Source organism: Hemibagrus wyckioides, linkage group LG13 (assembly GCF_019097595.1).
Source record: "Hemibagrus wyckioides isolate EC202008001 linkage group LG13, SWU_Hwy_1.0, whole genome shotgun sequence".
NCBI classification, from domain to species: Eukaryota; Metazoa; Chordata; class Actinopteri; order Siluriformes; family Bagridae; genus Hemibagrus; species Hemibagrus wyckioides.
In genome coordinates, this window is record NC_080722.1 from 24,838,330 (window position 1) to 24,853,010 (window position 14,681).

Consider the following 14,681-nt stretch of genomic DNA (forward strand, 5'->3'; position numbering starts at 1 on the left):
TTGAGGACTCAACTCCCACACAGCTGACCCAAATTTAAGCCCCTAACTGACCTACTATGGTTAAGTCTGCTCTAGAGGAAGCGTGGGAGACGTTTACCAGTGTTGAAAAACAGGAAAAGATGCAAGCTCTGATGCCCATTATGAGCCTTGGGAGTGCTTTTGGAAACTATAGTGAGATCAGTTCTGCTACCAGATATGCTTAGCAGCATATGTGGTCACAGTGAGTCTAATTGTTCCTCTGGCCACATTGGAATGGACAGCATTTTGTGGATGGACATGCTGCAGTGCTCTGGCAGGTTGTGAATGCCAACTTCTGGGATTCGGGCACTTTTAATTGGCTCAATTCAGTGATGAGGCTGGTTAGCATTTCAACATCGCTATAAAAGTAATAAAAAGGCATGTATGTCAAAACACATACTCATTAGAAGCCATGTGTGCCCGTGTGCTTGAAATAGCTCAACAAGCGCACTCATTGTCAAATTAGGTTTTGAGACTTTAAAGTACAAAAGTAACCGATGTAACCTATGATATTTATCCTAGCTCTAATTGTAATTATTCATTATGTGAGAAGAGTCTAATGTCAATGTACACACACATGCCAGTTAATACAAAGTCTTAGAAATGACCATGATACAGATGACAGTTAACATTATTCTGAGCAGTGATGGTGTGCAAGGGGTATAAAACAAAAAAGGGCTGTAAAATACCAGGATTTGAGAACAGTGAAGATTTCCTGTTAAGACTTGTTTTATACTCAACATAGTGACTAATTAAAACCTGATAAAACACTTTATCATGTAGATGCTGGGATGATATGTGTGTGTGTGTGTGTGTGTGTGTGTGGTGCAGCCAGCGTTCCCAGAACTCCTCCTCACTGCTCAGGATAAACTGGTGAATGAACATGTGTGTGTGTGTGTGTTCCCAGAACTCCTTATCACTGCAACTGCAACTGGTGAATGAACATGTGTGTGTGTGTGTGTGTGTGTGTGTGTGTTCCCAGAACTCCTTATCACTGCAACTGCAACTGGTAAATGAACATGTGTGTGTGTGTGTTTGTGTTCCCAGAACTCCTTGTCACTGCAACTGCAACTGGTAAATGAACATGAGCCACAATCTAAGCTCAGGGATATTGATGTTCCATTCTAAGAAGTACCGGATGTTTCTTGCAGGAGGAGGAAACAGAACCACCAGAACCCGAGCATGTTCTTAATTATTCAAGGGACAAACAAACGTATTTAATGGCATAAAATCTGCAATCAGGAATTGCTGTTTATGTTTATACATAAATTCACACCGCATATAATGTGACCTTGTACATACACAGTGTGTGTGTGTGTGTGTGTGTGTGTGTATATGTGTATGCGTGCGCGCGCGCGCGCGTACAGATCTGCGATTGCGTAATACTGAACGGTCGTCAACAGGAAGCGCGTGACCCTTTCCCCATGATGCCTCGGTGCACTCTCATCTGAGCGCAGAGATTCCGGTGGACTCCAACATCTAGTGCTCAGGTCATCGCCGTCTGAATCCCAGTTTAGTACTGGTTTTGACATTGTGCAATCTGATGGAAATGAGATCCACTCCCAGCATGGTAAGAGCTGAATTTAAAAGGCAGTTTCTCTGGAGTTTATTAGCGTGCATTTTCAGGTTAGCTTGCTAGCAACAGCTTCAGTGGCTACAAACAAACGCTCTGGTTTTTAGCGTCAAAATATTTTCACTATACTGTTCACTAAAAGTCACTATTGTAAATCGTCTAAATAATGACTTAAAGCCAACAGAATGTTATTTAAAATGTTTCATAACAGAGAAATGTTTCTCTAAGTTTTTTGGGCATAGCTAGCTTGTATTGATTGTAGAGGATTATACTGCACACTGAGGTCTGATTTATAGACGATTAAACTTTCTTGATCTTTGTTTTCTCTATTTTTAAGCTCTGTAGTTTAGTTAATTAGTTAGTTAATTAGCTCTTCAGAATCTCTCTCTCTCTCTCTCTCCCCGTGTTTTTCATCTTAACCATTAATCAGTCAGTCAGAACCAAACGCTGTGTCATTGTGACTTCTCCTAACTGAACGATTATAATTTAAGGAAGGATTATAATTGTCATTGTAGTGTCCCTGCATCTCATTAAGTCTGCCTGATTGCACCGAATGTGTTTTTCCTGCACCCGTGTTCCACATGTCGTCTTCTGTGTCGTGATTGGTTAAATACCTATCTCTCTGCGTGACCTGTTAACCAATCACAGAGCAGGGGGCGGCACAAGAGGACACTCCAGGCACATGAGATATAATGTATTGCCAAAAGTTTTGGGACATCCCTCCAGCTCCTTGAGTTCAGGTGTTCGTTCCAGTCAAAGGAACGCTTAATGCTTCAGCTTCATACCAAGACATTTTGGACAGTTTCATGCTTTGTGGGAACAGTTTGGGGATGACCCCTTCCTGTTCCAATGTGACTGCACACCAGTGACCAAAGCAAGGTCCATAAAGACATGGATGAGTGAGTTTGTGTTCTATGGGGTTGAGGTCAGGACTCTGTGCAGGCCAGTCAAGTTCCTCCACACCAAACTCACTCATCCATGTCTTTATGGACCTTGATTTGTGCACTGGTGTACAGTCATGTTGGAACAGGAAGGGGTCATCTCCAAACTGTTCCCACAAAGAGCATGAAACTGTGAAACACATTATGTCTTGGTATGAAGCTGAAGCATTAAGAGTTCCTTTCACTGGAACTAAGGGTCTGAGCCCAACCCCTGAAAAACAACACCTGAATTCAGTGATTTGGAGGGGTGTCCCAAAACGTTTGGCAATATAGTGTATTTAATACAGCTGGAAAAATATGCGATTTCGATGCTTCAAGTTGCGTCTGGCTGACATTAAGTTGTGTTTATTAATGAATTAGGACCAGAAATTGAAAGTAAACAAGGATTCACATTAACTAAACTTCCGTTATACATTATAATGACATAGATGTGATGTATTCAAGTTCGGAAGGAGAATTAACTTTGTGCCATGTTTGTTTGTTTTTCCCCCTTCTCAGTTTGTCAAATGGGAGTAAGAAGAAATAAGAGACAAGTAAGAGACATGCTTGCGACACAGCTCACTGACTCTGTTCAAGAGGCCAAAAATGTCAAACAGGTTTGTATATAGATCTCCTAAACCTGTGGAGCAGCTTGTTCATCTGATATTTTATCACAAAGCAGGTCAGAAAGTTTTGCATTTGTGGATCACACTGTGCCGGTGTTTTGATTCTCAGTAACACTAATGCTCTGCTGGCACTGGTGCAGTGTCTCTGAAAGGTCAAAGGTTGCCGCATTATGACCGGAGATAAGAACTCTAGTTGTCTGGATTTTGTATCCTTCCTCATTTGCATTGTTTATTCCGTATGTTATAAAGCGAATGTTGAAATTTTTGTCAAATGCAGATTTCGGCGCATCTCCGGTGCCGATTAAGCACATGATATGCTCACATTTCTCAGCAGCCTTGCTTACTGGCTCTCACACTCAGGTCATGGTCCTATGTGTGGTCAGTCAGCTGACATCAGGTGACATGCCAGACTGTTCCTGTGGGTCATGTTCATGTGGCACGGCCCTGGCTGATCATCACTTCCTCCCTGAACAAAACAGATAAAAAGCGGGATGGACATTTAATCTGTCTAAGGGCCAGCTTTTCTTTCCACATTTTCAGATATCAATGGTAGCAAAGCACTTCTATGCAAATTGTTGGGATGCTTTCCAATTCCATTACCAATTTCTGGTTATATTCCTTTCTCCTATCCGTCTTTCTTTCTTTATAAAGAAATATATATATATTTTTCTAGCTTTATCTCTTCGTTCATTTAAAAAACAGTAGCGAAATGGTGGTCATCTTTTGTGTTTGTTCAGTAATCATCTCTGTATTTGTTCGATACTCTTGCTTCATCTTGCGCAATAATCCCTGTCCATCCCTTCTGCAGTGGATCAAGGAGAAGATAGCACAGACCCTGAAGACGCTCCAGAAGCGCTACGTGACCACAGATGCACCGGTGACCAGCGAGGACTCAGAGGCCAACCAGCTCTGCTGCGCTCTGGAAGCCGTCTTCATTCACGGCCTTCGGAGTAAACACGTCCGCACGGATGGAGCGGGAGCACGCAACCGAAAAGGAGGCTCACTTCCTCAGCCCGTCTTCTGGAACCTGCTTAAAACCATCACTCACAGGCAGGTGATATGTTTACTCCCCCTGTCAACATAAATCTTTTCAGCTTTTCTGGTCAGAATGACCTGGTTCATGTGGAAACGTTTCCATACTCACAAGACCATGAGGTAAGTTAGTGACAAGCAGTAAGTCATGTGATTCGTTCCTGCTTTGTATATTTAGGTAGTTTTAGTCACATTTAATGGCTTCTTGTTCTGTTCTCTCACTCGGACACACAGTGTAAGTCACTCAGTTCTTGTTATTGACATGAAGTGAAATGCTTCCCTTTACTCAAACAGCTCAGGGTTTTGTGATTAGTCATGTCCATGTCGTTCATATTACATTTGTATTTAGTGCATGTTGAACTAGTTTCTCAGATGGTTATTTAAATCCTCCTTTGCTCTCATGATGATGAGACATTTCCCTACGTGCTTTGCTAGCCAGTTGGAATTAAATGAATTAGTGATGGGCCTCTCTTTCACTGTGGAGCCAATTAATTCTGTACAAGCAGACTGGATTGTCACATGGGGCATGGTTAAGACAACTTTCAGACTTCTTTTATTTTGTTTCATTAGTTTAGTCAATTCAGCATGACAAGACTGTGAGTGTGGGACGGCTGGATGTAGGTTTCATTCTTCTTCTTTCAGTGTGAGACACTTTCAGTAGTTAGCATCTGAACCGAAAGTAAAATTCAACAGCGAATAAAAGAATGTGTTGTCTAATAGAGCGTCGGGTCAGTAATATCGGTCATAAGGTGAATAAACAGTGACCACATGAATACTGCTAGGGTCCAGACTTCTCCATAAAGGCTCGGGTGTGGGTGCAGGGTTTCATTCTAGTCGCACCTGATTCCACCGTTTTCATCAGTTGATCTTAGGTTTCAGTACACTCTGGTGTTGCTTCTGCTTGGGTGGAATAAAAACCGGCACCCGCATTCCGGTCATTTCCAGATACCCTGTGCATTGACCGAATGAACAGAATAACTTAACGGAAATATTAGAACGTTATAAGATAGTACACTGAGATTGGAGCACATCAGCAGTGAACTTGTGGTCAGAAAGCACAATATCCAGCTGCTAGTCCCATTTTTAAGGCTACAGCACAGAGCACTTTGTCACTCTGAAGAAGGCTGTTAAAATATTCATGCTCTGTTCCACCCTTTTGCATCACGTCATATTGTTCCATGAAGAGGACATGAGATTTCATCCAGCCTATAACCAGAGCGTCCTCTCTCTCAAACTGGGTGAAATATACACTGATCAGGTATAACATTATGAGCACTAACCGGTGAGTATCTCCTCATCATGGCACCTGTTAGTGGGTGGGATATATTAGGCAGCAAGTGAACATTTTGTCCTCAAAGTTGATGTTAGAAGCAGGAAAAATGGACAAGCGTAAGGATTTGAGCGAGTTTGACCAAAAGGGCCAAATTGTGATGGCTAGACCACTGGATCAGTGCATCTCCAAAACTGCAGCTCTTGTGGGGTGTTCCTGGTCTGCAGTGGGCAGTATCTATCAAAAGTACCCTTTCACTCCTGTAAGTTGCGAGGTGGGGCCTGCTGCTAACATCTTGATGCCAGATAACACAGCACACCTTCAGGGATCTAGTGGACTCCATGCCTCGACAGGTCAGGGCTGTTTTGGCAGCAAAAATGGGGACCAACACAGTATTAGTCATAATGTTATGCCTGATCTGTGTATTTCCAGCTGTTATTCTCAAGACCAGATTAAGATTTTGTAGCATTTCTGCATTTTCTAGCTCTGAAAGGTAAATGTAAAACCATGTGTTTGGTAATGGTGTAGATGAAATGGTCTTAAAACGTTTCTTCTTCCTTCAGAGACGTGATCCTGGAGCTGGAGGGTCTGAGCTTCATCAACTCGGACGTAGGCCGGTGCAGAGCATGGGTGCGTTTGGCGCTGAACGACGGACTATTGGAGTGCTACCTGACGTCACTTCTCAGAGAGAGCACCAAACTGGGTGCCCACTACCAACCTGGTGCACTGCTCCTTGACCCTGAGGAGCGTGAGGTGCTGCTCAGCCTTCTGCAGGGCCTCGCCTCGCTTGCGTTCCAGCTCTCCTACAAATCTGCAGTGCTCAATGAGTGGACCACAACACCGCTGGCACTTGCCGGTCTATGTCCACCTCTGCCTACGGATGATTTGTGGCCTCCCGCTTCACGCCGAGAATCCTGGGATACAGCATCGCAGTCATCTGGATCCGGGGGTTCTGGGAGAGGTCAGGAAGGAAGGACACCCTCAGACATCAGCCTGGACACCACTGGGTCTTGCCATCTCTCTTCCAGCTTTGGCTCGGAGAAAGAGAGCTGGAGCTGCCAAACGGAGAACAAGAGCGCACTTGAAGAGTGAGTTATCTAAAGCGTAAATAATAGAAATAACTGGAGAAATGTTTAGCTAAAACCTGGGTGGGGGGATAAAAGGGGCGGGGTTAAGGCTAGTAATATTTTCAGTATTATGTTTTGCATTGAATGTGACTTTGTTCATTTATTTATTGCATGAGATGACACAAGTATCTGATGAAGTCTTTATTTAATTACAAATACCTAAGTCTGTGGATTTGCTGAAGCATGTTTCTGAAAGCCTCTTGAATGATATTGTCTTAGAAAATGTCTCTCTCTGTCGTCACAGAATGAGTAGCTCCTCCAGCCAGGATATTATAAACGATGTGCTTAGCCCCGCTGCAGACAGTATGATCGAGTCCTCCATGCACAGCAGTAGCGATGAAGATTCATCCAACAAACAGGATATAAACCAAATGCTTGAACCTTCCATGGAGTCCTCTGTCTTTAACGCACACTCAGTGGTTTTGGAAGAAGAGCCACTGGGAGAAGAATTCGCAGAGCCTTCAGCTGCCCTTGTAAATATAATAAGCCCGATGGATGTAGAAGACGTAAAGCAGGATGAAGACTCTCCTGCCATTTCCTTTGATACCACCACCACCACCCCCGTGCTAACCTGTCAGGTGACTTCTGACTCCTCGACTCCTCCAAACACTCTTACTCTGTCGATTTCTAATAACGCCGAGCTGGTAAAAAACTTGGACCGTGCTTCTAATGATCTGAGCAAGAAAACATCTGCAGGCTCTGTCAGTTCTCACCATGTAAGTTTCTTCTGTTCCATTATCTCAGACAGGATCCATCAGCTTCTGAAAATAATTCACATTTTTTATTAAACTGAATGCATGTTAATGAAACTCACGTTTCTCAGAAATCCAGGTCCTGGATCTCAGACGAAGATATTTACAAGCCAGACACTTACGCGAGCTGCGATTCTGAAGAGTCTGATGTTTTAGAGTCCGTCTTGGTCAATGGGATGGTACCTGCTGTTGCTGAACCTGAATCCCACCAATCTCCACCTAGCGTGGTTCGGCGGAGACAGATTGGTAAGGAGATGATGCCGTTACATGTTACACTGAAGATGTTCTAGAAATTTTCTAAGATGGTTCTTGGTGATTAGTTCACTAGTGGGGGGAGTTGTGTTGCAGTGACCAAAAAATGCCAAGACAAAAAGATTTATTGTGTTTATTTTGCTTCGCTTTCCAGACATTGACACTGATTATTTCTCAACTTCTGCCCTAGCATTGGATATTGACATTTTTAGCTGACTAGTCTCAGATATTGTGTGTGTGTATTTAATCTTCCTCATTTTGATAAAAGAGAAATTGGCTTCAATTTACACCGCAGTGAGACAATAAGTTAATGACCACTAAAGAGTTCCTAAACTCTCAGCTGTTAAATATATTTAATTAAACTAAAGTGTTAATATTTTCTTGGTCCGTCTGTAATTGTGACATTTTTATACTTAATTGTGAATTTTTATTTTTAATAAATTTGCTTCAATTAAATTTGCTTCAATTAAATTTGGCGATTCTTTTTTGTATGAAATTAAGAGTATTACCTGCACACATTTTATAGGCATCTTTGTTCCAGAAAATAGCTGAGGTGCCAATAATTATGGAGCAGGCTATAAAAAAAATGTTTATGACCAACAAAGCGTATAAAAAGTATGTCTGACTCTGTGGAACAAACTGAGCCACACAAGAAGGAACTGCTTACATTAATGAGAATGCAAATCTAATGTGACTTCTGCTGTGGGACTTTGATCATGTGTCTGATTAGGGAAGTGGCTCAGGCTCGGATTTGGACGCGCTTCTAAAGTTGCCTACGCTCCTTTTGTGGCAGCCTCAGGAACGTGTGAGCTGGAGAGTGTCCTTTTTCGGCGCTTGTGTTAGAAAAAACCTCATAATTAGCCTAAATTGGGGAACCAAAAAACCTTTCTCAGACCAGTGAGTTGCAGGAAAGCTCACCCTCGTCAGGTTCCTGTTCCTATGTTGTAATGGGGTTTATTTGGAATTGAATATGTTTGGCCTAAACTTGCAAAAGTAGTTGCTATGCCCTTATTTCAAAATAATTTTTATTATTATCAAAATAATTTTACCAAACTTTGCCCTTTGCATTCTCTCTAAGGCTTATCAAACCCATTTCGAGGTCTTCTAAAGCTGGGTCAGCTGGAGCGGCGTGGTCCTGTGGGTCTGTGGCGTGTTTGTCACTGCGAGCTGTCACCATTTGAGCTGCGCCTGTATGCCGATGATGAGGAGCGTAACATCTGTGAAAACCGCTCGCTGCTACGCTGTGAAGACGTACACCTGGGCTCCGATGGCCGCTTCCATCTCGAGTTCCCCGGAAAGAAGCTCCAGCTGCGAGCACCAAGCAAGGCTGAGGCTGAGGACTGGGTGGAGCGCATTTTAGAGGCCGTGAGTAATGTGCGGCACCAACCACAGGATGACTGGGATGACCTCTCGCCCTCTGTCATGCCTGTCTCTATACCCACTGAGCCGTCCAGTCTGCCCGAGACAGACTGGAACAGGCCCTGTGAGCCAGAACCCGATGCCTTAAAGGAGGCCGTGGTGCTCCTGAACCGGGACGAGCAAGGCTGGTGTTTGGTAGTGCTATCTCTTTCGTTGGAGGTGCTTCAAGGTTTTTCGATGCAGAACAGGTGTAAAACGCGCCTTTTCTCCCACGGCATCGATGCTGTGAGAGATGTGGTGCCTGCTGTGGCACTGGGTGGGCCTGCCTTCTTCAAGGTACTCTTCGAACAAAGCTATGTTCAATATCACATGACGTTTTTCCAGTATGTTTGATTTCGGGCTGTTTTTCAAGGTTCTGACAGCAAAGGAGACACTAACTGTGCAGGCGGAGAATGGTGAGGAGGCACATGCCTGGAGGAGCTGTATCCGCGTGGCGCTGGATTCGTACCTGGAGGATGAGAATGTGACAGGAGGTGACAGGACATCACTGAGTGGAGGCAACATCCACAGACTCGTTCAGCACAGTCTTAAGGAAGATGCAGTGCTGCTGCCCTATCTGAAAGCTGTGCCTAATGAAAAAGGGCTAAATGCACAGAACTTCAAATGTGCAGGTATGCCTTGTGGTTATAAATCAACTTCAGCAACATCCTTAAACTAGTAGTTGTTTCTCTGACCGTTATTGTGAGGTAATTTGTGTATATGGCAACATGGGGCTGCCGTACCTTAATAGGAAGCATGGTGGTGGTGACAACTCACAGACCAGAGAATAATATTTAATTTAATTTTTTTTTTCAGCTGAATATCCCAACTCGGAAATAGTTCTTTAGGCTCAGTAGTGATGTATGTGAATGCTCCATCGGTGTATGATGAGTTTAAATATATATAGGGATGGCAAATACTTAAGCTATGTGTTTGCATGATTGCAGACCACCGGTGAGAATGATTTAGACTGACTTCTTAGTATTAAAATTTCTCTTTGTGTGTGTGTGTGTGTGTGTGTGTAGGCTGTCCCAGACAGATTGGTGTATCTTTGGGACGAGCCAGGCTTTGCGAGTTCTCGGGTCAATACTACTGTGAAAACTGTCACCAAGGTGACACCACCATCATCCCCTCTCGCATGGTGCACAACTGGGATCTCACTGCACGTGAGGTGAGCTCTGTCAGTGTGCCTCACCACAATGGCATAATTATTTGCACTTCCTTGTTTCACTGTGTGTGTGTATAAATGCATGTAGGTCTCCAGGCAGGCCATGAAGCTGCTGACCGATATTGAGCACGAGCCCTTACTAGACCTTGACGTCTTAAACCCTGACCTGTTTGATCACACTGAAACCATGGCCAAAGTGCAGGGCTTCAGACAAAGACTCCGCCTCCTTGGAGATTACCTGCTCATTTGTCGGAGTGGAATCCGGAAAAAAATTCAGGCCAGGTGTGTGTGTGTATGCACATTAATGACTAATACATGGTTTCCTAAACTCGTTTGTTTTCTTTGTTAAGGTGAAGGAATTATTCATCATGTTGAATTTTGTAATTAAATGAAATTCAATCTAAGATGGTTCTTTTCATTGCAGGTTGCAGCAGAGAACCTACCTGCTAGAATGGAGTCATCTCTATAGCGTGCTGGACCTCAGGCAGGTAAGGATGTTCCGTAAACTTGTCAGTCATTTAGAAAGAGCCAGACATCACTTGATAGTCTTTACACCCATTCAGAATAAAAAAATGAAACCTCAGGTCTGTTGATGAAGGCCTTATGAACAGCGTATGATTCCTGTCATGCTATGAGGAAGCGAGAGGAAGTGAATAGTCTAGAAATAAACCAGTCTAGTGGCAGTGCAAAAAATAGCTCATGTTTGTTATGCACACAAGACATTTGGTCCATGGATGTATTTAAGGAATAATAACTCAAATAAAATCTTTTTTTTTTTTTTTTTTTAGCCGTGTCTCCTTTATGGAATCCAATAACAGTTCTTTGATTTGTACCTCTGCTAAAAAGTCCCTTTTTAACCTCTCTCCCATTCTTTTCACACAGATAGCAGACAACCAGTATGAGTCCTTCCTGCAGTCTCTCATCCAGTTCTCGTGCAGCCACGTGCAGCACTGTGAACTCTGCACTCAGCGAGGGTTTATCTGCCAGATCTGCAACGCAGACAACATCATTTTTCCTTTTCAGTTTGACACCACATCTAGGTACGCGCAAAATGCAGCCCGAATCCTTAGTATGGAGCAGCATGGTTTGCTGAGGGCGAAGCCTCACCTTCCTCTTTCAGTTATGAAATCTGTGAAATGTGAAAGTTTCACTTTGAACCACAAACTGTGCAACCGGTCACAGGATTTTAAAGACTTTTAAAGTCATTCCTCTATATATATATATATATATATATATATATACATACATAAATACATAGGAACAAAATGTTTCTTTAAGACCATGCACATTACTTAATCAACTACAAATACGCACCAGTTTTAAATAAACCGGACATGACAAAAAAAATATCATAAAGGCGTGGCTGAAAAAGAGCTGGACAAATCTGCACACTGAGGTCAATTCTTTTATTCAGTTTTTGCCCTTGAAACCTCACGATCATCTAATTTTGTTCTTGATTTTTCTTTTCTCTCTCTCTCAGGTGTAAGGCATGCAAAACTGTTTTCCACTCGTCCTGTAAAGCCCAGAGCGTCACCTGTCCTCGCTGTGAACGTCTGCAGAGATATAAGGAACGAGATCATCTGGAATAAAACATGTTTTATTGTTTTAAACATGTTTCAATATTGTTTTTACATGTTTTTATTGTTTTAAACATGTTCAACATGTTTTAAACAACAACTTCTCCACACATTCCCCAGCACCGGTGTAACTGACCCCGTGGCACAGAATGTTCCTCACAACCACCACTAGCTGTGATCTGACTGCTGCAGAGCTCAAGCAGTTCCTGGAGTTTAATCTTAATGTATTTATTTACACTGCCTTAAGTGCACTTATTTATATAATCTATATATGTATAGACTGACCTTATGCACTGTGGGTGTGTATTGCCAAGCAAACAATATGAGAACTCTTTAACTTGCACTAACTGAGAAACCAGTAACGTCTCTTCGGTCAGTATGAGATGAAGCTCTACCGGACGGAAGATGCTTTTTCTTTTATTCAGTACCCTTGAGACACGCATACTCCTTGGAGAAAAAGCACTTCAAGGGTTTTATTATTAGCGATCATATAAGTTTCTTTTTTTTTTTTACCTTGTTTAAGAAACACAGGAAGCAGTGTTTTTGCCAAGGATCATATGACCCCATGTTTTTACATCTACCTTTGCGTTGTTTTATAACGGGTCTGTATTTTAATGTGATTTGTTCTTAATAGAAATGAAGATCTGATCTAATGTGGCAGAGACTCTGTAGCTTTCTGTTAATTTATACCACGAAAGGTCCTAAAATCTTTCATCTTTTAGTGTCGTACGATTCTTTTTAACTCTGCCAAAAAAACCTAACACGAATGTTAACACTTTGTACACGGTCACATGACACGCTCTTTCTTTTCACACTTGTTTTTATTGTTATTATAAAGTAATTAAAAGGTAATTACTCAATTCATGCAGTGATGTAATGTTTCAGTGTCTCATGAAGAGGTCAGATCCCCTTCTTTTCACACTGCAGAGGGTATTACAGATATTAGTTCCGTGTAGCACACTGCGTAGGAAGTGTGTTGTCTTGTACTGCACACTTCCAGGTTTTGTTGCCAAATGAATTATTGTTTATATGAATGTTATTTGCACAATGATCAGTTTGAAGATGCATCACGGTCATGCCTGGACTTATTGAAAATTGAAAATGTTTTTCGCCTTTAAAACAAGATATTGCCAGAAGTTTTGGGACATGCCCATGAATGTAATATGGAGTTGTCCCGCCCTTTGCAGCTAGAACAGCTTCAGCTCTTCTGGGAAGGCTTTCCACAAGGTTTAGGAGTGTGTTTATGGGAATTTTTGACCATTCATCTCTAGAAGCGCATTTGTGAGGTCACACACTGATGTTGGACGAGAAGGTCTGGCTCACAGTCTCCGCTCTAATTCATCCTAAAGGTGTTCTATGGGGTTGAGGTCAGGACTCTGTGCAGGCCAGTCAAGTTCCTCCACACCAAACTCACTCATCCATGTCTTTATGGACCTTGCTTTGGTCACTGGTGTGCAGTCATGTTGGAACAGGAAGGGGTCATCCCCAAACTGTTCCCACAAAGAGCATGAAATTGTCCAAAATGTCTTGGTATGAAGCTGAAGCATTAAGCGTTCCTTTCACTGGAACTAAGGGGCCGAGCCCAACCCCTGAAAAACAACACCATGATTTGGAGGGGTGTCCCAAAACTTTTGGCAACAAAGTGTGTTGGATATTTATTAGTGCCATTGTTTGCCACACTTTTAAATGTAATAGAACATATATTTGAAATTAATATTTTAATATAAATATGCCAGGTAAATGAGGAGTTCTTCTGCCTCTGACTCCAGGGTAGTGACTCCAGGGCATCTTGCACAGCAGGATTCTTTACCTATTTTACACATACAGCACTTTTTCTTTTACCTTCTGAAATTCTTTACATGATCTACTATTGGTGCTTTTTCATAACCATTGCCTTATGTTACCCTGATTAAATAATATATAATATAAATAAAAGTGAATCGAATGAATTTTTATTATTAATACAGCTTTTTGTTTCTCTCACTGTTTGAATTCTGCTTCATTCGGATATAAGGCTTTGTGACTTCTTGTTTCAGTTTTTCTGATCCTGAATGACTAAAAGCCATTTTGAACCTCTACTCGCTTTCCTGCTCCTCATCTTTAATCGCATTCCCATGATAGAACTAGTGTCCCATTAGTCCAGCATCAGCATGTACATCTTGATATTTTTCAGACCAGGATTTGGTCTGTTTCTATGATGCTGGACTTGTGGGAGACTCTGTGCTGCTGTTTTATGAAACTCTTTAGGTGTTAAGGATAAGTACAGGATAAAATGACAGAGTGTGTGCTTTCAGAGAATTAAAGGTGTATATAAAATGCAGCTTCACTGAAACAAAACTGTGAGTAAAGCTTCAGGGTTTTGTTAGTGTGCATGCAGTCAGGAGGGGTTTTTTTTGTTTGCTTTAATGCACATCAACACCTCAGGCCTGGACTCGTTCTTCCAGTCACATTGCAGCGGACTGGTCTCTCTCTCTCTTTCTGTCAGTCTCTCTCTCTCTCTCTCTCTCTCTCTCTCTCTCTCTCTCTCACTCTCTCTCTCTCTCTCTCTCTCTCTCTCTCTCTCTCTTTCTGTCAGTCTCTCTCTCTCTCTCTCTCTCTCTCTCTCTCTCTCTCTCTCTCTCACTCTCTCTCTCTCTCTCTCTCTCTCTCTCTCTCTCTCATATGGTGAGGGAGACATTTAACACACATCTGTGAAAGGCGTGTCAGCACTTTGTAAAAATTCAGTATGTTTCCTGACACGGGGATTAGTTCCTGTTATCACTTTGTCACTTTGTGACAAGTTGTTTTTTGGTCTCTCTTGATGTTAATGCGGCTATTCATTTTACACAGAAATCAGAAAGCGAAAACTCTTCTGTCACGTAAACTTGAGTCTCAGGGATGGTTCAGAATCAGAAAATGTGTGAAATGCCTGTAGCTCAAGGAAGAACGATTAAACAGCAAATCCTTATCCTAGATAAAATGTTAATAA

The 14,681-nt window shown here is 42.3% G+C and overlaps 1 protein-coding gene across 2 annotated transcripts; it reads left to right on the forward strand.

Moving 5' to 3' along the window:
- The first annotated feature begins 1,429 nt into the window (after nt 1–1,429).
- On the forward strand, nt 1,430–12,361 carry plekhm1 (pleckstrin homology domain containing, family M (with RUN domain) member 1). 2 transcript variants are annotated; one of them, XM_058406960.1, is made up of 13 exons: nt 1,430–1,588; nt 3,031–3,128; nt 3,946–4,187; nt 6,003–6,527; nt 6,811–7,282; nt 7,390–7,564; nt 8,649–9,265; nt 9,342–9,600; nt 9,994–10,139; nt 10,225–10,418; nt 10,561–10,624; nt 11,019–11,176; nt 11,617–12,361. In XM_058406960.1, exons 2-13 carry the CDS (start codon nt 3,039–3,041, stop codon nt 11,723–11,725), a joined length of 3,051 nt encoding a protein of 1,016 aa, XP_058262943.1. In that variant the 5' UTR covers nt 1,430–1,588; nt 3,031–3,038; the 3' UTR covers nt 11,726–12,361. The 2 variants fall into 2 exon arrangements, with proteins under 2 accessions (XP_058262943.1, XP_058262945.1); XM_058406962.1 differs by lacking the exons at nt 1,430–1,588; nt 3,031–3,128 and having other exon boundaries at nt 3,967–4,191.
- The last annotated feature ends 2,320 nt before the right edge of the window (nt 12,362–14,681 follow it).

What these genes read in the sequence shown, in the direction of transcription:
- plekhm1 (XM_058406960.1), top strand. Translation starts at nt 3,039, where the DNA reads ATGGGAGTAAGAAGAAATAAGAGACAAGTAAGAGACATGCTTGCGACA. An exon ending in CTTAAAACCATCACTCACAG is followed by an intron (nt 4,188 to 6,002) that starts GCAGGTGATATG and finishes TTCTTCCTTCAG; the next exon opens with AGACGTGATCCTGGAGCTGG. An exon ending in CAGTTTGACACCACATCTAG is followed by an intron (nt 11,177 to 11,616) that starts GTACGCGCAAAA and finishes TCTCTCTCTCAG; the next exon opens with GTGTAAGGCATGCAAAACTG.